The sequence below is a fragment of the Oncorhynchus masou genome, chromosome 12, assembly GCF_036934945.1.
Source record: "Oncorhynchus masou masou isolate Uvic2021 chromosome 12, UVic_Omas_1.1, whole genome shotgun sequence".
Classification (NCBI taxonomy): domain Eukaryota; kingdom Metazoa; phylum Chordata; class Actinopteri; order Salmoniformes; family Salmonidae; genus Oncorhynchus; species Oncorhynchus masou.
The window spans coordinates 51,804,147-51,829,227 of NC_088223.1; the positions used below are offsets into that span (position 1 = coordinate 51,804,147).

A 25,081-nucleotide genomic window follows, 5' to 3' on the forward strand; every position below is an offset into this window, starting at 1 on the left:
TGCAAGCGCACACTGCACATTTAAACAATGCTCTTCATGACACCCTTCATTGCTTATTGTTCAACACGGATTATCACTCACGTTGCTGACATGTTGAACACTGTGATGATAAGCAATGTGTTTTAGCCTGGTAGAAGACATGCAGATTCTATCAGGCTGTTCCGTCAGGAACATAAAGCTGACTCTCGCTGCCTTCTCTAACGTCAGTCATCATTTCATTCTCAACCAGCTGAAGCCAATGCAGCCATGGGCTTCTGGAAAACCAAACCACCTCCTGCCCCAGATATGTGACACACATGACCACCCCCACAATGCACTTGGGTAATTCAGAGTAACGTCTCCGTGTGTGTTTGTCTGCCTCTGCCTCAAGAGAAAGGATGTGCTCCTTTAGAACCTAATTCAGCGTGCTTAATTTACAGTGTCTCCATGCCAACCCTACTAGGTCAACCAATGAAAGGACTCGGAGAGTGTGGGGGGGGGGGTCCGGTTAATGAATAAGGGCCCCAAAGTGCACACTCATCCCATTTATGAACACATGGACAGGATGATTTCTGTAACATTTACGCATCTTACAATGCTTGGATGTATATTTAAGCAATAATGCCGGAGGGGGTGTGGCACGACGCAACGCATCCTGCCTGTATAGCTCCTTTAGCCGTGGTATATTGGCAATATACCAAACACCCGAGGTGCCTTATTGCTAATATAATATGGTTACCAATGCAATAAGAGCAGTAAAAATACATGTTTTGTCATACCTGTGGAATAAGGTCTGATATTCCACGGCCTTCAGCCAATCAGCATTCAGGGCTCAAACCACCTACTTTATCATTTCAAATGTGTCAGTTAGCTCAAATTCACTCAAGAATTGCATAACTGTACCTGTACATTTTAAATAACCACATCAAAATATGTTTAAAAAAAAAGGATATCCAGTTTGTGCAGTGAAGAAAAATTTAGTCAGTCTTGTCTGATGGGTGTTGTCTCTGTCTGGGTACATTCTGCAGACTACACCCCCCCCCCCAAAAAAAATCATTAAAAACAGCAGCCAATCATTCCCTAATTCCTTATGTATTATCTGTATGTGGTTAAGAGGAGAGAAATTGGCTAATTAGTGTGCACCAGATGGATATTCTTGGCCATGCAGGAGTGTGCAAATTAGGTCACCTGTTCACATGAGTTGAACGGCATAGTTAGCTAGTGTAAAAGCAATGTAACACCCGTGACCGTGGCATTTGCTATATCACCATCACTAACCGGCTACACTGTATAATCTACATTATACAACAAAACATTAATATGGCCCTTACATGTTGAATATTTACCCGGCTACAATATATTTAGGATTGAAGTATAAAATATACCGGAATAGAAATAGTAACATGAAACAAATTAGTAAACATATGATTTATTCTTACATTTGTATAAAAAAACACATGCAGGATTAAAAATAACATCTGAATTACCACTGTTCATATAAAAATACCAAATGTATATATATTTTAAATGCATAAAAGTGATCGTTTCCTTGGTACACATGTGGAAAATACTTGAAGTGTGCCCATACTGTGTAGTCACACAGGCCGAGCATGAGGGTTCCTGCTTGACATGTCAACTGGTCACAAGGAACTCGTCAGTCCCCTTCATAACACGGTGAAAAATTCCCTATGAGCTAATCAACTGTCACCTCAACGCCCTTTGGTCTCGTGTGCACTCTCCCAGTAACCTCATTGACCATGCAACTACTTGCTACCTATGAGCTCACCGTGACTGAGGGAGCCATTTCAGTATCATTGGATCTTAAAAAGAAGAATACATTTTTGATCACAGTAATTCAAAATACATCAGCTAAGATAACTGGGTCAAATAAGTAGAATCACATTTTTCTTTTCTATTTTGACTTCAATATAAATCATTCCAGAACACTGGAGATTGCTTTGCTCTTTGGTTGAACACAAATGGCTGATTTGTATGTTCAACATGCACATACTAGACGCATATTTATACACTTGTCCAAAAAAAAAAAAAAAAAAAAGAGCAGATACAATTAAACCAATATAAATACATGTTCCATTATTTGTGACCCCCCCCAAAAAAGTAATTTTAAAAGCAATAACTAATAGCTACACAGGTCTTACAGCGACTGTAATAACTAAAAACAGACCAACGCTAAGGACATCAATGACATCCGACGACATCACATGGTGCTTTACAATAGGAGCAATGCAAGGCCTTCTAAAGCTTTCCCGATAAATTAATGAGCCCATTCATTGGGTAGGGAGCTGCACCCAGCCCACTGGTAGCCTGATATTACACAACCTGTCATAAGATGGACTTACATAAAAGGCACAATATACAATGCTATGTTCGATTAAGACATTTATTTTGAACTAGTATTTTAAGTGCCCTGGAATGTTTTTGCCAACTTATTTAGCTGTGTGGCACCCCTACTAAACGTATATACATGCACACAGATCGTCAACGCCTTCCACACCCTGAAAGTATTCCTTTGCAGAGCCTTTAGGTCCCATTTACATGATTTACATTCGAATAAGTATGTCTTTGGTACATAGTGATGAGAGAGGTACTTCTCAAACCCTTCAAGTCTCCGGCGTTTTAGGATTTACCCTGTCGACCCCACGTTCCTGAGCAACAGTAAGGTACAAAAGACGCATATCAGTCATGTGGATCATCTTAGGTTTTCCAATGGAGGGTGCTATTGTCCTCTCAGCCTGTGCAGATGCTAGACAGTCCCCCGGAAGGTTTGGCACATGGGGGGGGGGGGGGGGGGGGAACTGTCCAGCTGGAAGGAAAACAGATGGAGAGCTTTGGTTGACCAATCAACTGCCGGCTCAACTTGGATGATGGAAAGGACGAGACAGTAACCTCTAGTACACTGTTAGCCTATCCGACTGCATAAAACACCCTAGACAGCGACTCAGGGTTCATTAACAGTCTCAAAATATCATGAGGGTAAACCATGTGATTGTGCCAAAAGGCTTCTCACACATAAAAAAATAAAGTATTCGAATCTTCCTAGACTGTCCTTTCCAAATGAACAAGCAACACTGGACACCTAATCCCCCAGAGGAAGTCATTCATTGCCAAACTGAAGTATCAGATTACCATCACATCAGTCCCGGAGGAGGAGGAGAGAGGTGGGCTCACTGAAGTGAGACTGAAATGAAAGTGGCTGTAAAGGTAAAAACCAGGAGGGTATTGTGCTCGGGTCACAGATTCTCAATCCTGACCAGTCACATTGCTTTGTCTTTGAGGCAGCGATGGAACTGGAGGAGAGGATATTTCCTGTTCATTTGTCATCTGAGAGTCTGTGGTCAGAATGTGGTAAGAGCTCCTGACCATGGGGGGGGGGGGGGGGAATTTCAGACCATGAAATGCATGTATCCTTCAGCCCCGGTGACGATGACGTCCATCCAGATGCGCATGGCCTCAGGGGAGGGAGACACCATGTAGTACACCCTGTCATGGGTCTTCACGCTGAACGTCAGCGATGGGTTCGGGCTCTGTGAGGGTGCAAGAGAGGGAGAAAAAAAAACAAACAATGTCAAGTCTAGTTTAAGAAAAATGGTGCTTCTTACCTTGAAAACAAGGATACTAGATACTTTAAACGTGTAAATAATTTGTACCTTACCTTGTGTGCATTCTTTAAATGATCATAGTAAACCTCTTCTATGGCTTGGAAGTAGATTACCCCTTTCATCTTGGCCTCGTGTTTGTCTGGAACAGAGCACATAGCATTGGAATGGCTATGTTTATGGGCGGTGAAACAAAAGCATGACATTAAATCAAAGCACTTCCTAGATTTCCAGAGCAGAGCAGCAGAGCCTGACGACGATACCGGCGCTGCTTTTCCTTCAGCGCTCTGATTGATCCACCAATCACAGCCGCAGACAGACAGACAGAGAAGAGGGAGAAAGAGAGAGAATAGACGTTCTAAATCACCTGCGTAGTAGACCAGGGTCCTGCGGTTCCGGTCGAAGACAAACCAGCGTTTCTTCCAGGTCTTGATCTTGCCACCCATCTTGACCAGGAACCCTCTGCAGGTTTTATCGGTGATGGCCAGGTGGTAGCAGTTGTCTGGGTTGTGTCCAGCTGCCTTGATGTGACCATGGAGGTCAAAGTCATCCTTCCTCTGAGGGAGGTAGCGTGTCATCGGCCGGGCCTGGGGACAAGGGTCACAGGTGTCTAGTCTGTGTTGCGCCAACGGTTAAAAGCTGCAATCAAGTTGAAGATCTGCTAGACATTTTTACTTCAAGTTGTCTTGAATCGTGTCTATTTAAGGCCAGGCACCACAACCTAACAGGGTAATATCCCCCCCCACCCTTATTCATATCACAATGATCTCTTACCAGTTGAATGTAGACAAAACCAATAACTACACAAACAAAACGTGGGGCTCAGCAAGGGATCCCCATAAGATCCTCATAGGAGGGGGTTCCTGCAGGGACCTAACTGCCCAACTGAAACGTTTGGATTTGAAATGACAGCAGGTGGAGACACTTAACTGAACAATGTAAAGATCTCTTCAATTTAAGGTAAGATTTGTCTCTTGTATGATCTCAATTTATATTGTTTTATGATGATACCAGCTGTCTTTTCATATTTGTGCAAATCTTTCTAAAACAGAAAATGGACGCAATTCAATGGATATCAATCAACAAAGAGGTTGGAGTAAGCTATAAGAATATGTTGAAGGCCAGCTGTAAACTGGATTGGGTGCAGATGACTGAACTGCTCACTTTTCTCTGTCTGCAGGTATACAGACAAGGAGGCATACAAAAGGTAGGTAAATTGGTATTGGTATGTATTGCAGATCACATTCATCATCCTCCTTCAATGAATACCCCATAGGCCTCTACATTATGGACAAGGTATGTGTATGAAAACCATGATCAAAAACAGTTTTTGTTCATTCACATTCACCACAAAAACCATGGTTTGAATACTGTTGTGTGCATGTTTTGTTAATCATATGTATAATTACTGTGTTTGGGATTCAGACTTCACCCTCCCTACACCAGGAAACCTGTTCGATTGCCATACAAAAATCATTCTGGCTGTGGATACGGAGAACACGCCAGAGGATAAACCCATTGGACTTGGGGTTCTGCTTGGAGTTTACTTCATAGTGATTTTTTTTGTTCTGCTTTGCCACTAAAATCATAGTAAAAACACAGAACTAAAATAGTGTGTTATTGTTATGCATATTATTAATAAATGGGGAGGAGGTGGTTAAACAAATTAACCCCAAAAGGTTCTTCAAAAAGGTTCCTGGAGGATCCATTAAAAGTGGTTCTTTAAATAACACTTAGAAAGGGCTATTCAAAGTACTTCTAGGGGTTCCCCCACAGTTTGAAGAACCCCAAAAGGATACTCCAGGAAGTTTATTTTTTGAGTACTTAACTGGTCTGTAACCTGATTTAAGATGTGCATCTATGTGAGAAAGAGCTTCTCTTTTTAAGGGCAGGGACATTTCTGGGGACAGGCTGGTTACCCTATATTACTACTTTTCTGAAATATAAATAAATATAATCTGTTGCATATTTGTATTACACACAAACTTTAAATATGCGCATATTTGCATATAGCGCAAATCATAAAGTCAGCCTACATTTTTTCATTTTCATTTTGTTAAGACACTCCAGCACCGGACACGTCCAGAGCAGATTGGGAATAAATACTTTTTTTCATTCTTTCTATCTGTAAAATACATTTTTGCCGCATTTTCCCAAAGAAAATGTTATTTAGAATAACGTTTAAAAAAAAGTGATATCGACATTTCCCTTTGTACAAGTCTAGAGAATATATCGAAAGATAACTACACCAAATGTGGTGAATGCAGATGCGTCTGAAGCTGAGAGAAATGTGTCGGTCTGTGGGAAGGGTCTGACTGTCCGGGAAATGGCAGTTAAAGTACTATGCCTAACAATCGCCTACTTCGACCCAACCACGATCTCTTCAAAGGTGACTTATAGTCCCGTCTGTAACATTCTCTATGAAATGGGCTTTTAAATTATGATTTAATGTAGTGAGCTTCGAAATTATGGATTTAGGTTCAGTTGAATGTGGATCAAATTCAAGGATTTTCGTGTTTTGTGTTGATGTGAATTTTGCAATTCGTGTGATATGCTACGAATCCAATTCATGCAATATGCTACAAATTTGTTGTGCTTAAGATCCGGGAATGGATCTTTAAGGGACCAAAATACAAACAAAAAAAATCTCTAAATTGATAAGTAGATTGAAAAATGGCATTGCAGCCTACGGTGCCTCGCCTTAAATGACCATGCATCTGAAGTTATTGATATTCTTGGCCCATCTGATTCTATATCTCCCACCTGTGCCCTCTGTTTCTCACGTAGCTTCACCTCCCTCTCGATCATCTTCTGCCTCCTGCTGGTCTCCTCCTGCAGTCTCTTCTCCAGGTCCTCCCTCCTCCGCCGCTCCTCCTCCAGGGCCTGCCTGCGCACCTCCATCTCACGCTCCTACACACACACACACACCGATGGTTACACACACACAAAGAGTCTGGCAGAGATGGGGTTGCTTATGAAGGCTTCATTACCCTGTGTTCAAGGAGACGATTCTTATCAGCCTGGGCCTCTCGTAACAAACGTTCCATCTCTTCAATCTTTGCTACGTTGGATGTGCTGGCACTGTGGGGGGGAAACAAAAGAGAACCAGAAACGTACATCAAGGAAGAGGACACTCACCATGAAAAGGACTGTCCATCCTAGAACTGATGTGAGTGAAATTCCAGACTAGGGCCTTTACGATAATGTTAATACTGCACCTCTGCATCAGTCATAAAATCCCATTACGTACAAAGTATAGACACTACATTCTCTCTCGTTTTTCCTGTCCTGTAAATAATGTATGGCCTGACCAAGACCACATTCACACACTAAACCAGTGGTAACTCTCAGAGCTGTTGTGCAGTGTACAGGATTAGTAACATGCAGAGAGCACACACTTCTTCTGCTTGTTAAACTGGCTGTGAGACAGCTGGACAACGTCTGGGTGAAGCCAATTTGTTCAGCCTCCTCACCGACAAACGTATAACATACAGATTGTACAGGACTATCACGATACACCCAAACAACATCTGCAGCGATGGATAAAAACAGAGATTTACCAGTGTAACAATATATCCTGAAGAGTTAGAATGAGTCGCATAGTTTCGCTTGGAAGAGCGTGACATCAAATGGAAAATCCCAAACACTCTGCAGAACCATGTGTCTGTTGTCAAGCGTAACCAATGAGCATAATCAACTTTTGTCAGATAGATTAAATCAGTTCAACTAACTCAAGAACTGACAAGAACTGCCATTAAACAATAACACACAAGTCGCAAACACAATTTTTGCCCAAAAAGGATGCAACACAGTACTTTTGGTTTGAACAAACACGGCCTCCTCTCTACAACAGACAACCTGAGAAAGCCCTTTACTCACATTGGATTCAGCATCCTGGCACTATCCCAGTGACACAGTACTGATGTTTTGGGTTCCCACAATGCTCTAACAGGTGGTTGGGCCAATTCACTGAGAGCACAGATGTGTTTGTGACCTGACACTCCTGCACCAGCCTCAGGTACACCCCTCCCTCCGACACAGAATTAGGATATAACCATACATATGGAATGATGCCGAGTCACATCTCTCAAATTCATAAAATGACTCTTACGGCCATGTCACCCAGCTCTCCTCTAGAACAAAACTTTAAAAAATGCTATTTTCAACTAATGTCACATTGAGCTATCAATGGTCCTGCTTAAACCACGGTCCCATGTGAACAGTTCGCTCTCTCTCTCTCTCACCTGGAGATGTTGTCTGGGGAGCAGGCAGAGATGCTGGTCTCCATGCTGTCAGAGCTTTCCACGCTGAGCGTGTCAAAGGCATGGCCGTTGTCTGTGTAGTGGAAGGAGTCCAGGAAGACGTTGGACTCGGAGACGGTCCTGCTACACAGGTCAACCAGTCTCTGTCGGTCCTCACTCGCGTACAGGTGGCTGTGGCCTGCGGAGAGACAGACGGACACACACTTTCTAAAGCCTTTTAGCAGATTAGATAGAAGACGTAAAAAGGTTTGTTGCTGGTTAACTGTCACAACTTGATTGCAGTTGGTCCAAGGGCATTGCTGGTACACAAATAGTATATTCCCCTCATAACACTGAAATGGGCGTGGTATTTCAACCCTCTCAGAACTGTTTCCAACGTCTCTTGTTCCTTCCTGCTGGAAACATTATCAGAGCAGAGGATCCTGAACATGTCATTACTGCTCAGACCGATTCAGATGGAAACTGGAGGAAAGGATGTGGCCACCCGTGTTAACTAACAGACTGACCTGTCATGTGGACCAGGTCACGCAAGAGAAGGGAAAGCTACAAATGTCTAACCCTGCAGCATGTAACTAGCACGCGGAGAGAAACAGGCAGTAGAGGTTAGGGTTAGGGAGCGAGGCGGGGAATCCAAGGATGATGAGAGAAAAGGGCAGAGAGAGAGACAGAGAGATGGCTTTGTGAGTTGAAAACCAGTTTCCTTCTAGACAGTACTTCATTAGAGGCATCATTTACTTACTAAGAAAACCTCAAATTAAGTTTGAACTTTGGAGCAGACACAGATAGTGTTCACAAAACAATGTTTTGTCTCACCCTTGAGAAGGCGTTGAGATTCCAGATCTCGGGGAGAGACAGAGAGGCCCCGGGGAATGGCACTACCACAGCTGGAGCTCTGGGACAGGGGCACGTGGGACTGCAGAGTAGACAGACGGACAACAGAGAGAGAGAGAGAAAGAGAGAGATCATGACCTGGTAAGTGTCTCTCTAACCCAAAGCTCCAGTAATCAGATGAGGGGACTCTAGCATTCAATGGCATTATCAATATTTCAATGACGTGGAATGGGGAGGTTGGTCCCCCATGCTCACCTTAGAGGACAGGCTGCGGCCCAGTGTGGAGCTGCTGTAGTGACTGAGGGGCTGCTGGCTCCTCTTACGGAGATTGTCACTGAGGTGGGAGTTCTCCTTACTGCCCCGCCTCCTCTCCTCCAGAGAGCGGAAGTGCTGAAGAGACCAGAACAGAAACGATAAAAGATTCATTGAAAGTGGTGGTTTTATAAAGCAACTTCCTCTGTTGTTAGGAAATCCAGTCATGCACTGGAGGGCTCCGAGTACAGACACAGCTGCCCTCTACTGGTCAGACATAAGGTATGCACTTTGAGTAGTGAATGAATTGTACAATATACCTCTTTCATGGCAACAGGGTTGTTAGGGAAGGCCTGCCCTCCAGTCACTTCAGCATACTTCCTCTCCAGCGAGGCCAGGTTCTCCCTCTCCTAGAGACACGCAGACTGTCAGTCAAACAGCGCTGCAGTCAGTCCGATACGAAACAAAACCAGTAACCAAAAACCTTACCCTCTGAAGCATGAGGAGCAGGTTGTTCTTCTCTTTCAGAAAGTTGTCCTTCTCTCGCTGAGACTGCTGGGTAATCTGTGTGGACTGCTTCTTCAGGGTCAGGAGTCTCTCCTTGCGTGTGACAGTACTACGCTGGTAATCTGCTACCTCTCGGAGTAAATGATGGTTCCGACCCTCCTTCTCCTCGTCCTGACGACTCTCTCTCTCCAGCTGCTGGAACTCTAGGTCTTCAAACCACTTCCTCTCAGCCTCCAGTACCTCCACATCCTAACAGACAGCGCGCGTACACACACACACACACACACACACACAATAATAATCATATATACATCATATAAGATAGACAATGCACTGGCTTTAAGTGGGTCAGTGTGTGGAGGATTTAAAACACAGACATACAAATACACTGCTAAAAAAGATAAAGGGAACACTTAATAAACGCCACAATGTAACTCCAAGTCAATCACACTTCTGTGAAATCAAACTGTCCACTTAGGAAGCAACACTGATTGACAATCAATTTCACATGCTGCTGTGCAAATGGAATAGACAACAGGTGGAAATTATAAGCAATTAGCAAGACACCCCCAATAAAGGAGTGGTTCTGCAAGTGGTGACCAGACCACTTCTCAGTTCCTATGCTTCCTGGCTGATGTTTTGGTCACTTGAATGCTGGCAGTGCTTTCACTCTAGTGGTAGCATGAGAAGGAGTCTACAACCCACACAAGTGGATCAGGTAGTGCAGCTCATCCAGGATGGTACATCAATGCGAGCTGTGGCAAGAAGGTTTGCTGTGTCTGTCAGCGTAGTGTCCAGAGCATGGAGGCGCTACCAGGAGACAGGCCAGTACATCAGGAGACGTGGAGGAGGCCGTAGGAGGGCAACAACCCAGCAGCAGGACCACTACCTCCGCCTTTGTGCAAGGAGGAGCACTGCCAGAGCCCTGCAAAATGGCCTCCAGCAGGCCACAAATGTGCACGTGTCTGCTCAAACGGTCAGAAACAGACTCCATGAGGGTGGTATGAGGGCCCGATGTCCACAGGTGGGGGTTGGGCTTACAGCCCAACACAGTGCAGGACGTTTGGCATATGACAGAGAACACCAAGATTGGCAAATTCGCCACTGGCTCCCTGTGCTCTTCACAGATGAAAGCAGGTTCACTCTGAGCACGTGACAGACGTGACAGTCTGGAGACGCCCTGGAGAACATTCTGCTGCCTGCAGCATCCTCCAGCATGACCAGTTTGGCGGTGGGTCAGTCATGGTGTGGGGTGCCATTTCTTTGGGGTGGGCCGCACAGCCCTCCATGTGCTCGCCAGAGGTAGCCTGACTGCCATTAGGTACCGAGATGAGATCCTCAGACCCCTTGTGAGACCATATGCTGGTGCGGTTGGCCCTGGGTTCCTCCTAATGCAAGACAATGCTAGACCTCATGTGGCTGGAGTGTGTCAGCAGTTCCTGCAAGAGGAAGGCATTGATGCTATGGACTGGCCCGCCCGTTCCCCAGACCTGAATCCAATTGAGCACATCTGGGACATCATGTCTCGCTCCATCCACCAATGCCACGTTGCACCACAGACTGTCCAGGAGTTGGCAGATGCTTTAGTCCAGGTCTGGGAGGAGATCCCTCAGGAGACCATCCGCCACCTCATCAGGAGCATGCCCAGGCGTTGTAGGGAGGTCATACAGGCACGTGGAGGCCACACACACACACACTACTGAGCCTCATTTTGACTTGTTTTAAGGACATTACATCAAAGTTGGATCAGTCTGTAGTGTGGTTTTCCACTTTAATTTTGAGTGTGACTCCAAATCCAGACCTCCATGTGTTGATAAATTTGATTTCCATTGATAATTTGTGTGATTTTGTTGTCAGCACATTCAACTATGTAAAGAAAAAAGTATTTAATAAGAATATTTCATTCATTCAGATCTAGGATGTGTTATTTTAGTGTTCCCTTTATGTTTTTTGAGCAGTGTACATTTCCACTTTACAGACAACTAGACCACAGTAATGAACTCCATGTATCCTGCAGTGCCAGTGAAATGCATTAGCTGGATAACAACATACATCTACTCTCTGAGCACATCATTCAAGTCACTGCACTTTCCTTACTTGGCTATCTCGGTCTGAATCATAGGGGAGAGACCATGTGAAACCAAGAACTAGAAAAGGAGTTGTCAGAATGAAACTGGGTGGGATACGAGGACAACGAGAAAAGGGAGCGGATGGCCAAAGAGGAGGATTCTAGGTGCGCCACAGAAATAGAACGCAAATGCAAACACATGGAAGAGGAGGGTGAATTACGAGGAGGAGGAGCGAGGGAAGCAGAAAGCAACGTGTTAAAAAGGGAGAAAGGAAGTCATAATAACCGAGGAGGACGAGGGACCAGGTAGGAGTTTGTTGCTGTGTCTTACTGACCCTGGAGAGCTGCTGCTGAAGCTGCTCCTTGAGCGCCTCGGGACAGTTGTCCAGCTGGGTCTTCTGCTCAGAGACAAGCTCTGACAGCCTCTCTACTTTTACCCTCTCAGCATCGAGCAAGGCTTTCTCCTGCATAGTCATGGACACACACACACACACACACATATATATATATATGCATAGGCACATACGCACAGACATAAAGGCAGACACATATGCATACACACACACACACTAAAACATATGCGCAAGTGCGCACGCATACATGCGCACACACACACACGACAACAGAGAGAGGAAAGAGAGTGTTAGTGAAGGGAGAGAGGAAACAAAGTGGAGGGATGTAGAAACAAAAAGAGGAAGGACTGCTCTACTGTATTCAGACCTGTGGGCTGGACTGCTCTACTGTATTCAGACCTGTGGGCTGGACTGCTCTACTGTATTCAGACCTGTGGGCTGGACTGCTCTACTGTATTCAGACCTGTGGACTGTAGATTCATCCTAGTCAGAGTCTTACCACTGACATCCCAACTCCCACATACTCTGTCTCTCTGTCCGTCTCTCCCCCTTACGTTCCCTGTGTCTGAGAGCAATGTCATCCAACTCAGGGCTGGATCTGCTGCACTTACCTGGGACTTCTCTGCGAGGGCAGTCTTGTCAGTGCTGCCAATCTTCTCATTGAGTTGGTCCAATACCTCCTTCTCCCTCTGTAGCAGGGCCATCTCAGAGACCTGCTCACCCTCCAGCAGAGCCCACTCCACCTCCATCTGCACACACACACACACAGGTAACATTATCCCACTGACCGACGCAAATTTAAATTACAATGATCCATAACTCTAGATCATTCGCTCCCAAAAGCCAGATACCAGCGCTAACTCCCACTAGTATCATTACCCAGCCACAACTGTAAACATTCATTTCCTAACTCCACAAAGAATTCCAACTCATAAACACACACACACACATCAACATTAACTCCCACTCCCACTGACACAAACATCAAACACCCAGCATGCATGCAGCTCCATTCACAATCCCATGGCGTGCGCTGCATACCTCTCTGATGGACTCCTCCATCTGGTTGTCCAGGTCTTTGATCTTCTGCTCCACCTCCTCTACGTTGTTCAGCACCTGGATCCTCTCCTCCTCAATACGGCTCACTTCCTGTTTCAGATGCACATCCTCCGCAGCCTGCTGCTGGTGATATTACAGAACCATCATTAGTCCACAAACTACTGCATCTACTCACAATGTGTATTACCGTCAACACTGTGATGATATCATGTCTAAATTATTATAAAAGCCCACGCCAGGATCATGCCTCTTGTTTAAAGATATCCACTGTTGTACACAGGGGTATGGGGGAAAGAAATGTGTTTATGTTTTCTTCACATCCTGTAATTCCTTTATTTGTTGCCATAGTACGTCAGTGAGATGGAGCTGCTGCAGAATGCTGTGAGTGATGGTGGGGTGGATTAATGCTCCTGCCTCGTGTCTGTAATGCAGAGGAAACCCAAGTCCTTCAGCAGAACAGGGACTGGGTCACTCATACTCTGCTACATCAGAAGGACTCTACTGTACAAGCCTTAGTCATCTCCTCTACCAGTCAGAGAGGCCTGCTGCCACCAGACAGAATCAAACACCCGCTCCTTCTCATCAGCCCCAGGTCTAATCCACACACATTCAGCCACATGCTGTTTCTGACCCATCGCAGCCTCTACAATATCTGATTCCTACTCCACATAGGAGCCTAAAGTAGTGCTGGTCTGTAGCGGTCTGAACCTCATGTGGCAGGCAGACCGCAGTCCAAGATTTATGGGCTGTTTCAGAGATGGTATTTGACGAACTGCTCCACTGTTCCACTGCCAGGGCTTAGGAATGCGAGTCGGAAGAAGAGTGGATTGGGAGGTTCAATAACTTGTGTCTTTAATGGGTCTCTGCCTCAGCCGTAACAAATGTTAGTCAGAAATGTATTCTCTACATGCAATGAAATATAATGCTAATCTGGTAGTCAGGGAATAAAGTAGGCCCTCAAAATATTTTTTTCCCCCAATTAAAATAAAGGTAGTATGATTTTCTATTTAAATGGTATAAATATTAATATCATCTACAAAGCAGGTACTGGGTATTGTAAGTACTGTAATATGAAGAAAACATCTGGACAAATACTTTTCACACGATATGCGCGCGCACACACATACACAGTTATTCCACTGGGGTTAAAGTCATTTCCTGCTCCCCCTCCTTTCAGATAGGGCTGTAACTGACTTAGGGCTGTAACTGAACTATTCCCCAGAGAACTCCATTAAAACCAAACACAGCATTAAGTCGTTACTGCTCCAGAGTGGAAAAATGCCAGTTTTACAGCGATAATATAACTCTAATAGTTGCACTGGGACTCAAACTGGGACTGGGGTTAGGTGCAGAGTCCGAATAAGCTCCTGGTGAAAGACTGAGGAACCACTTGAGGTGTACTTTGTGTTTAAATACAGGCCTACAGGGAAAGTATAGAATATTTCAGGAGGACTCCTTATATCTTCAGCAACACTGCTGCATACCTCAACCCCCGCAGGGCTACATAATTTCCACTACCTTGTGTGCTCACATACCCTCTAATGCTGGGGTGTCAAACATACAGCCTGCAGGCCGGTTTGGCCCACGATCCGGTCCAATCCGGCCCACAGGTGGTTTGAGTAAAAAAATAAATGTACAAAAAATATACATACAGTGGGGCAAAAAAGTATTTAGTCAGCCACCAATTGTGCAAGTTCTCCCACTTAAAAAGATGAGGCCTGTAATTTTCATCATAGGTATACTTCAACTATGACAAACAAAATGAGAAAAAAAATCCAGAAAAATCACATTGTAGGATTTTTAATGAATTTATTTGCAAATTATGGTTGAAAATAAGTATTTGGTCAATAACAAAAGTTTCTCAATACTTTGTTATATACCCTTTGTTGGCAATGACAGAGGTCAAACGTTTTCCGTAAATCTTCAAAGTTTTCACACACCGTTGCTGGTATTTTGGCCCATTCCTCCATGCAGATCTCCTCTAGAGCAGTGATGTTTTGGGGCTGTTGCTGGGCAACACGGACTTTCAACTCCCTCCTAAGATTTTCTATGGGGTTGAGATCTGGAGACGGGCTCGGCCACTCCAGGACCTTGAAATGCTTCTTACGAAGCCACTCCTTCGTTGCCCGGGTGGTGTGTTTGGGATCATTGTCATGCTGAAAGACCCAGCCACGTTTCATCTTCAATGCCCTTGCTGTTGGAAGGAGGTTTTCACTCAAAATCTCACGATACATGGCCCCATTCATTCTTTCCTTTACACGGATCAGTCGTCCTGGTCCCTTTGCAGAAAAACAGCCCCAAAGCATGATGTTTCCACCCCCATGCTTCACAGTAGGTATGGTGTTCTTTGGATGCAACTCAGCATTCTTTGTCCTCCAAACACGACGAGTTGAGTTTTTACCAAAAAGTTATATTTTGGTTTCATCTGACATTCTCCCAATCTTCTTCTGGATCATCCAAATGCTCTCTTGCAAACTTCAGACAGGCCTGGACATGTACTGGCTTAAGCAGGGGGACACGCCTGGCACTGCAGGATTTGAGTCCCTGGCAGCGTAGTGTGTTACTGATGGTAGGCTTTGTTACTTTGGTCCCAGCTCTCTGCAGATCACTCACCGTTCTTGTGATCATTTTTGACCCCACGGGGTGAGATCTTGCGTGGAGCCCCAGATCGATGGAGATTATCAGTGGTCTTGTATGTTTTCCATTTCCTAATAATTGCTCCCACAGTTGATTTCTTCAAACCAAGCTGCTTACATATTGCAGATTCAGTCTTCCCAGCTTGGTGCAGGTCTACAATTTTGTTTCTGGTGTCCTTTGACAGCTCTTTGGTTTTGGCCATAGTGGAGTTTGGAGTGTGACTGTTTGAGGTTGTATACAGGTGTCTTTTATACTGATAGCAAGTTCAAACAGGTGCCATTAATACAGGTAACGAGTGGAGGACAAAGGAGCCTCTTAAAGAAGAAGTTACAGGTCTGTGAGAACCAGAATTCTTGCTTGTTTGTAGGTGACCAAATACTTATTTTCCACCATAATTTGCAAATTAATTAATTAAAAATCACAATGTGATTTTCTGGATTTTTTTCTAATTTTGTCTGTTATAATTGAAGTGTACCTATGATGAAAATTACAGGCCTCTCATCTTTTTAAGTGGGAGAACTTGCATAGTTGGTGGCTGACTAAATACTTTTTGCCCCACTATGTATGTATGTATGTATGTATACACACACACACACACACACACACACACACACACACACACACACACAATGAACTCTATATATACACATAAGTATCTGGACACCCTATCAAATTAGTGGATTTGGCTATTTCAGCCACACCCGTTGCGGACAGGTGTATAAAATCGAGCACATAGCCATGTGATCTCCATAGACAAACATTGTCAATAGAATAGCCTTGCTGGAAAGTCACTGAGCTCTCCAGTAAGTCAGTTTGTCAAATTCCTGCCCTGTTATAGCTGTCCCCTTCAACGGTAAGTGTTGTTATTGTGAAGTGGAAATGTCTAGGAGCAACAACGGCTCAGCCGCAAAGTGGTATGCCACAAATCCTCACAGAGCGGGACTGCCGAGTGCTGAAGCGCGTAGCAACACTCACTACCGAGATCCAAACTGCCTCTGGAAGCAGCGTCAGCACAATAACTGTTCGTCGGGAGCTTCATTAAATGGGTTTCCATGGCTGAGCAGCTGCACACAAGCAGCATGGTGTAAAGCTCGCCGCCATTGGACTCTGGAGCAGTGGTAACGCGTTCTCTGGAGTGACGAATCACGCTTCACCATCTGGTAGTCCGACAGATGGATCTGAGTTTGGCGGATGCCAGGAAAAGTTATCTGCCCTAATGCATAATGCCGACAAATTTTTGGTGGAGGAGGAATAATGGTCCAGGGCTATTTTTCATGGTTTGCGCTCGGCCCCTTAGTTCAAGTGAAGGGAAATCTTAACGCTATAGCATACAATGACATTCTAGATGATTCTGTGCTTCCAACATTCTGGGCTCCCGATTGGCACAGTCGTCTAAGGCACTGCATCTCCGTGCTAGAGGCGTCACTACAGATCCTGGTTTGAGTCCAGGCTGTATCACAACTGGTTGTTATTGGGTGTCCCGTAGGGCGGTGCACAATTGGCCCAGTGTTGTTAAAGTTTGCCCGGGGTAGGCAGTTATTGTAAATAATAATTTGTTCTTTACTGACTTGCCTAGTGAAATAAAGGTTCAATAAATAAAAATCTAACTTTGTTGCAACAGTGTGCGTGTCAATGTCCCCGTGCACAAACAAGGTACATACATAAATGGTTTGTCGAGATCGGTGTGGAAGTACTTGACTGGCCTGCACAGAGCCTTGACCTCAATCCCATCGAACACCTTTGGGATAAATTGGAACGCCAACTACGAACCAGGGCTAATCGCCCAACATCAGTGCCCGACCTCACTAATGCTATTAGGGCTGAATGGAAGCAAGGCCCCCAGCAATGTGCCAACATCTTCCCAGAAGAGTGGAGGCTGTTATAGCAGCAAAGGGGGACCAACTCCATATTAATGCCCATTATTTCGAAATGAGATGTTCGACGAGCAGGAGTCCACATACTTTTCGTGATGTAGTGTACTTTAAAATAATTAAAAACGTATGCGTGTATTTACATTCACTCTGTCATAGGTGAACACACGCAGCTATGTCAGGAAATACTGTATCATGCAGATGCTTTGAAATCACTCCCATACCCAGAATTCCTTGTTTGTTTTTATACCCCCCCACACACACACACACACTTTTCACTGTGTGAGTATGTGTGCCCCACATGTTTATATTGAAGTGCTTGTTTGAGTGTTGAAAGGGTTAGAAAGGAAAGACCTCCGGTCTCAGGACAATGTAAGGCATGTACACCAGGCCTTACCTTGGCTCTATGGTGAGGGGAGGGGGCACTGCTGCGCAGGCTGAGAGCAGGTGACTGGGTCCTGGCATCCCTGTGCCCGCTGTGATGGCGCTCGCGGACCTGCCGCTCCTCTGCCAACTGGTATCCCTCGGCTCTGGCGCCAAAACCGTTCTCCGGGGCAGTGCCGCTGACGCTGCCAGGGGAGTCGGAGAACACAGACTCATCATCAGACACCTGCAACTTCTCCAGCTCCTTGTTGATCTTCTGCAGGTCGGAGACGGCCAAGCCTCTCTGGTCCCGCTCCACACGGCCCAGCTCAGTACACAGGCTCAGGATGGTCTCCAGCCGCTGGCGCTCCTACACACAGACGGGGAGAAACAAGTGGCCAACACAGTCACGTATACAGCCAATATACCACTCAGATTGTGATACTGGGATCCAATTATTTCGTAGATGGGTGGTTTCGTCTATTTACAGTCTTTCGTCAACACAATGTGATCAACCATAAGCACGATCAAACCACCTATAAAAACAGCACATAAAAACACAATCAAATCAGAGAAACCACATTTTTTAAAGGGATTCTGACGTGCAAAAGTGTATCCAGTGATTTTCCGAGGAAAGCAACGTTCAAAGGAGTTTTAACCAGTCTGACCAACTGGTTTTATAGCGTACCCGTCTGAATGGCTTCCATCTCTTTACAGCAGGAGTGAGTGTGTGTTCAGTCAATTAAACAGAGAGCTTGTGAAACATGGTGAGAACTAGTCAGAAAATCCAATTAGTCTTCTCAAGTGACAGAACCTGAAATCAAAGCTCCATAAACACTTTCATGTTTTCATAACAGTCCCTAGTGAAGAGACTGGGGACCAGATGAACTGGCAGAATGAAACCAGGTGTCTCAGCCACATAATCAGAACCTTCTAGATTAAACTCTAGAGTGAATAATAAAAGCAGGATATTATCATGGCAGAATGAATAGGAGTAAAATAATTGTTTCTCTCACCAGTCTCTGCACCTCCTGTTCCCTGAGCCTCTCGTCTCTCTGGTGCATGTGGTAGTCTCTCAGCTCCTCCTTCCCATTCAGAGAGCTGATGCTGCCCCTCCTCGATCCCGGCCCCAGTCCTCCCTTCCCAAAGGACAGCCTCCTCTCCCCCAGGCCCAGGTCCAGGCAGGGTGAGGAGCCCTGCAGGCCCCCTCCCTCCAGCTCACAGCCCAGAGAGGCCAGGCTGGCCCGGCGGGGATTACCCGGTACACTGGCTGTGGCTGGCACAGTCACGTCTGGCGGCCGCTCCAGAGAAAACAGGTTACGCCTCGACTTAGAGGAGAAGGACACAGAAACCTTCTCCCCTCGGTGGGAGCCCATGGATCGGCGTGGTGGCAGGGACAGTGCCGGGGAGTCAGCCGACCGGTGGAGGCGGGGTAGAGAGCGACTGTGGGTAGAGCCCAGGCCATTGAGTGATCCTGTAGAGTACTTCCTCTGACGTGGTGCAGGGTCCATACCATTGTCCACGTTCCGGCCCTGGGCGTATAGCCTGCGGCCAAGACGAGGGCTGGAGGGCATGCTGGCCGCCCCGCTGTGGCCCCGAGGTGGGCGGAGGGCAGGCTCCCCATAGGAAGAGGAACCATTCCACATGGACAGCAGAGAACTGGCTACAGGGGGGCGGCGACCATCAGAGGAGTTAGAGAGAAACAGGCTGTCCTGTGATTGGTGGCGTGAGCGTGTGTATGGCGGGTTGGGGCTGAGAGGACGCTCGCCCTGGCGAGGAGAGGGGGGCATGCTGCTGCTGGTCATGTAGGGGAGGCCCCTGGAGGAGAGGGGGCGCATGGCGTTCCCGTGGGCTGTGGGAGACACAGGGCTGGGAGGAGGCAGGCTTAGGTAGGTGCGGGTAGATTCTGCGCTGGCCCTGAGGCTAGCCTCCAGAGCACTCTTCCTGCGCTGCAGAGTCTCCATCAAGTCCTGCAGCTCCGCCTTCGAACGGGAGCCTCTCATCACGGTGCCACCCACTGAGCCGCCATTGCTGTGCTCAGTCTTCACACAGTCTGCGGAAACATCAGATGAATAGAACTCTCGTTAATGTGGATATATGATCCGGTCTTGGAGCACCCTTATAATCACCCTACTTCAAGCCTAACACCTGAGCTGAGCGAGATTGAGGCAATCGGACTGAGTGGGATCTAATAGCCAAACAGTGATCAGCCCCTGCAATGTGCTGACTAAGGAGGGAAAAACCAGCGAAGAACTCCCCTCAGACAGTTCTGGGCCCAACACAAACAGAGTCTGTGGTTAAAGAAAACTTCTTCTAAAAATGGAAAAATGTTGGCAGAGAAAGACGTGCCTTTGTACTTTCTAGCACTGAGGGACAGCCTGGACCCTGAGCACCTCTGTCAGCACACCCCTTCCTCCCACAGAACCCGGGCCCTGAATGCTCTAAGGTCAACTGGGCTGGCTGGCCTCAGACTTTGTTTATCTGTGCTTACATGCTGCCATTTGTTTTTCTTGAGCGGATAAACTCACACTGCATAGCGGAGGATGTGGTGGTCGTCCATTTATTTATACCTTACATGGGCAGTTTGACCAAAGTACTTTGGCTGTGTACATAATCATTGAGCTGAAGAGTATAACTACAGTGTCAGAGAGACGGACAGAAAGACAGAGGACAAGCACATTCTGGACTGAGAACCACTTCCATAAACACACATCAATCACTCGGAAACATCTGGAGGTTCCTCATGCAAGGGGACAAAGGGGATAAACGGGAGAATTGCAGTAGGTATGGGGGAAGTAGAGAAATGGGGGTAAGAGGCTAGCATAAGGAAAGGAAAGGAGAAATGGTTGTGTGTTGTCTTCGAGAGAGACCTACCTGAGCTGTAGACCATTGTGGTGACAGGACTCTTTTGGGGCAGCATGCTCTTCATTCGACTGGCCTCCTCTGGGTGGAAGAAGTAGGATTCACCTAGACAGAGTGTACCCTGGGAAAACAACAAACACAGAACTGCACTCTCTCACAAATACACACAGATTCAGGAGAGTACCTTGTAGAATATATTGAACACCGCCATGCACACACACAGTAATGACTACATGGTTATGTAAAAATGGACTCCTCAGAGATTCCCATTAAAATAATTGTCAAACTCAAATCAACTCCTCTACCCGTGAATACACACACAGCATAATGGACACAAGAGAATGCTTCTTGGAGCAGAGCTTTACTGAGTTTCCGCCGATTACATCAATATCCAAATAAAACACATTGTTTAATGCAGAGAGCAGTATAAGATACTGTCACGACACCTCAGATCAGTCCGTATATAGAGCACACTACAAAATACCCTCTGTTCTCCAACACAGTCTGGAGCTGAGCAGCTAAATGAGAAAACCTTACAGAGTAGGACAGTAGTCTGGCTGACGCCTAATTCAAAGTCCTCCTGACTTCAGAGTCTGGAAAAGCAGTTGATAATGTTAGCATGATGCGTTGATAAAGGGGGCTGTGCCTTTTTACTGGTTGGTTCTTCCCTGTGTCTCTCTCACTCAAACACCCACTTGGACAGCCACACAGAGCCCCCCCCCCTTCCAATACAACTGCTGGATTTTCTTATCCAAACAACGTGAGGTCTCAACCCCCCGGGAAAATAAAACATCTGAGAAAACCAATCAAACTCAGCCAGAAATAAACTCTGTGTGAATACTGCATTTAACAACAGCCTCCTGCCCAGACCAGTGTGTCAGATCTCCCTCTCTGATCACGTGAGTCGAGACAGCCTTGCTAGGGAAACAGATCCCAGGGAAAGAATTCAGGCTCCAGTATTAATGATATCTGAGATGGAAACAAAGTTCACCTCACTTTTGTGGGCAAACAATGGATGGCTGAGAAGGCTGCTCTTTGTCCCTGAATCAATATGTTGACCCCTTTATCTAATGTCATTGAACTGAGCGGTCTGGTACATACTTTGATGATTTCAGCTCTATTTACTCTCTGAGACTGGGGCTCTGACAGAGATGTACAACCCCCCTCCCCCAAACACACACAGTTGTACGAACGCACAAGTCTTTGGGTCTGATAATCCAAGGTTTCCTGCTCCGCCAGGCTGATGGCTGGCTAGCTGGAGGACGTTCTTCAGTAAGTTGTGGATCCTCTTATACAGTCAGCTACAACCCACAATCCAGCATCATGAGTTCGCCCTGATCTGGCCACCTAAAACATCTTTCCCTCATACGAGGAGTAGGGGGCTTTTAAACCAACACCAGACAACAGGGCAGCAAGGCAGAGCAGAGCAAAACAGACAGGAGAGGATTTCAGACAGGAGAGGATTTCTTTCTTCAGGGAATCTCATTTCATGTAGGATGCCTCCTACACATGTGGGTTCTACTCAATGTGTGTGTGTGTGTATGTGTGTGTGTGAGCGTGTTATACGACTAGCCTTACGCTGGAACTAGGGTTACTCTGTGTAATAATATAGTGGGCGGTATATTACCAGTGGTGGAAAAGTACCCAATTGTCATACTTGAGTAAAAATATAGATACCTTCATAGAAAGTTACTCAGGTAAAAGTACTACTTGAGTAAAAGTATTATTCGGTTCTAAATATACTTAAGTATCAAAAGTAAAAGTATACCATTTCAAATTCCTTCTTTTAAGCAAAGCAGACGGCATAATTTTCTTGTTTTTAAATATAAGGATAGCCACGGGCACACTCCAACACTCAGACATCATTTACAAAAGATGCACGTGTGTTTAGTGAGTCCACCAGATTAGAGGCAGAAGGGATTACAATGTACAATGTGTTGTCTTGATAAGTGTGTGAATTGGTCCATTTTTCTGTCCCACTAAGCATTCAAAATGTAACGAGTACTTTTGGTGTCAAGTAAAATGTCTGGAGTAAAAAGTACATTATTTTCTTTTGGAATGTAGAAGTAAAAATAAAAGTTGTCAAAAATATAAATAGTAAAGTAAAGTACAGATATCCAAAAAACTACTTAAGTAGTACTTGAAAGTTTTTTTACTTAAGTACTTTACACCACTGTATATTAATAACTGATAAGACCTCTAACGCGTTTTTTCTAATAAAAAAAAACAAACATTTGTGTAACAACTTAGTCCTCTATTAAAATATGTATACTACAGAGGATGGTGTTGTGGTACTGTACCTCATATGACCAAACACCCAAGGCTTGGGAATCACCCTATCACAGATTCTTAGCCCCTTCTGAGAATAGCACACCTTTTTGTCTAGTTGATTAGCCACATAATGACATGGTTACTCCGCAGCAGAGGTGTCAAAATTAGCGGGCCAATGCGCAGCCAGCTCGACTTCTCTTTAAACTCTGCATGCATCTCCCAAACATATCAGAAAACAGTCAACACAAGTGATCAAATGATAGGCATATTCTTCTAATTAAGTAGGCCTATTAGCCTACAATAAATTTAAAAATCCGAAGGAGTAGGCTATCAAACCACTTCGGGGAAACGGTGCCACCATATGAAAAGTACTTAAGGAAAGCGCACTCTGACTTTCTGAGCAATTCAGCTGGAAAACATCCATACATTTATTCTAAAAAATAAAACAAGAATATAGCCTATTTTGCGGGCAACTCTTTCACAAAAACAAGTAATCCAACGGAACCATGCCTATATTTGAACAATGAAACAAACCGGAGTTCGAGAAAGATGAACCGAACGACTGGTAAAAAAAGAAGGGTTATTATCCTGAAAGATAAGAGAGAACGCGGCGCTGGGTGAAACAGATGCGCATCTACTCTGCCTCTTGCAGCAACCGATAGGTTTCTCCAAACTTTTGATAACTTCTGGGATTTCTTTGTTCAGAAGACGAAAACTGACCTTTGTGTGCTGTCTCATTCAAACTGTTGAGCGCCGGTGATGGACAACACTCCTCTACCTCGGATTAGCATGACAATGGGACAGAGACGATGCCTGCTGCTACCTTGACTGATTCCTCTGACGCTCCTCCCCATTCTCAGTCGAAGCCCCAAACCCGCGGACTGCGCAAATCTGGTTGGTTGATTTGGGTGGTCGCAGACGCGCTAAATGGGGGAGAGGGAAATAGGGGGCCGGGTGACGGGGGTTCTGTAACCGCAACCCTAATCGACCCACGCTGATAAAGCACGTCCCAACAGCAATGTCTAAAACATCGCTACATTACGCAGATCTCTAATCAGTGCATGCGTTCATTTCATTCCACTGTATGTTCCCCCTAGGACATTCAAAACTACAGGAACAAGAGCCACAACCTGTTATAAACAACTTCCAAACCGACTGCTTGAAAACAGTAAACTGATACTACAAACACTAACAACTATTACTTACAACATTATAATATAGGCCTAACTAATATTTTTTTTCTTCCCCCAATTGTTTACTCACTAAAACTGGCCCATGAGGCACAATGACCCACACCTGTATCTCATTTAGCAGAACCAGACACCAAATCTGCAATACGACTGGCACATGTTTTGCTTTACAATCAGATTGCAATTCTATAACAAACATTTGGCAAAACGCAACACACAATTCTCTACCTTTGGCACAATCTTCACAACTAAAATCTCTTGTGCAAATGAAAAGCAACACTGTATAACGAGCTAAAATCAATGTATCCCTTTCAGTCTTCACATGTGCAAACACTAATTGTGTAAATGTTCACTTTGCAATCAGACCTTTGGTATGGATAAAATGGCCACTCCTGTGTTTGGAAAACAATGGAAGCAAACTTTGCACAGAGAGGAGGAGGGTGGGAGGAAGACCTAGAACAAGGACAGTGATCTCTGATGAAATTCGGGCAACTGTGGTGGACCATGTGGTCAACCATGGTTTGACCTTGAGAGAGGCTGGGCAGAGAGTACAGCCCAATCTGAGCCGCTTCACCGTAGCATCCATCATCCGGAAGTACCAAAATGAGAATAGGTATGTAAATCAGACATTGGACCTCTCTAGTACTTGTACTACTTGACAGCAGTACAACATAAAGCAAAGTAAAGACTGTAGATTCCAATGCATACTGTAAGGGGAAACAAATTCAATGTTTCATGTATTACTGTATGTTTGAAATTGGTAGCTATACTACTTTGTAACATGTTTATGTTGTATGACTGTAGTGTTTACTGTATGCTATTTTGTTTTTGTAGAACTGAAAGACAACCACCATGTGGGTGGTAGAACACATCTATTTACAGACAAACAGGAGGTTTGTGCAAATGGTTGTTGAAAATAATGGCATTAAACTGCAGAAAATCCCAACAACAGATTATTG

General features: G+C 45.2%; 1 protein-coding gene across 5 annotated transcripts; it reads right to left on the reverse strand.

Annotated features, from left to right (window-relative positions):
* Positions 1 to 1,398: 1,398 nt before the first annotated feature.
* Positions 1,399 to 23,756, reverse strand: phldb2a (pleckstrin homology-like domain, family B, member 2a). Of its 5 annotated transcripts, none has more exons than XM_064981062.1 (17): positions 23,653 to 23,756; positions 20,674 to 20,782; positions 18,816 to 19,852; positions 17,834 to 18,169; positions 12,911 to 13,048; positions 12,481 to 12,618; positions 11,852 to 11,980; positions 9,431 to 9,697; positions 9,262 to 9,351; positions 8,945 to 9,079; positions 8,672 to 8,771; positions 7,841 to 8,036; positions 6,587 to 6,677; positions 6,360 to 6,506; positions 3,964 to 4,183; positions 3,653 to 3,738; positions 1,399 to 3,524 (listed from the first exon to the last, which is right to left on the reverse strand). In XM_064981062.1, the coding sequence occupies exons 1-17, from the start codon at positions 23,668 to 23,670 to the stop codon at positions 3,384 to 3,386; spliced, it is 3,378 nt and encodes a 1,125-aa protein (XP_064837134.1). In that variant the 5' UTR covers positions 23,671 to 23,756; the 3' UTR covers positions 1,399 to 3,383. The 5 variants fall into 5 exon arrangements, with proteins under 5 accessions (XP_064837134.1, XP_064837135.1, XP_064837133.1 ...); XM_064981063.1 differs by having other exon boundaries at positions 6,390 to 6,506; positions 12,911 to 13,051; XM_064981061.1 differs by having other exon boundaries at positions 12,911 to 13,051.
* Positions 23,757 to 25,081: the final 1,325 nt, after the last annotated feature.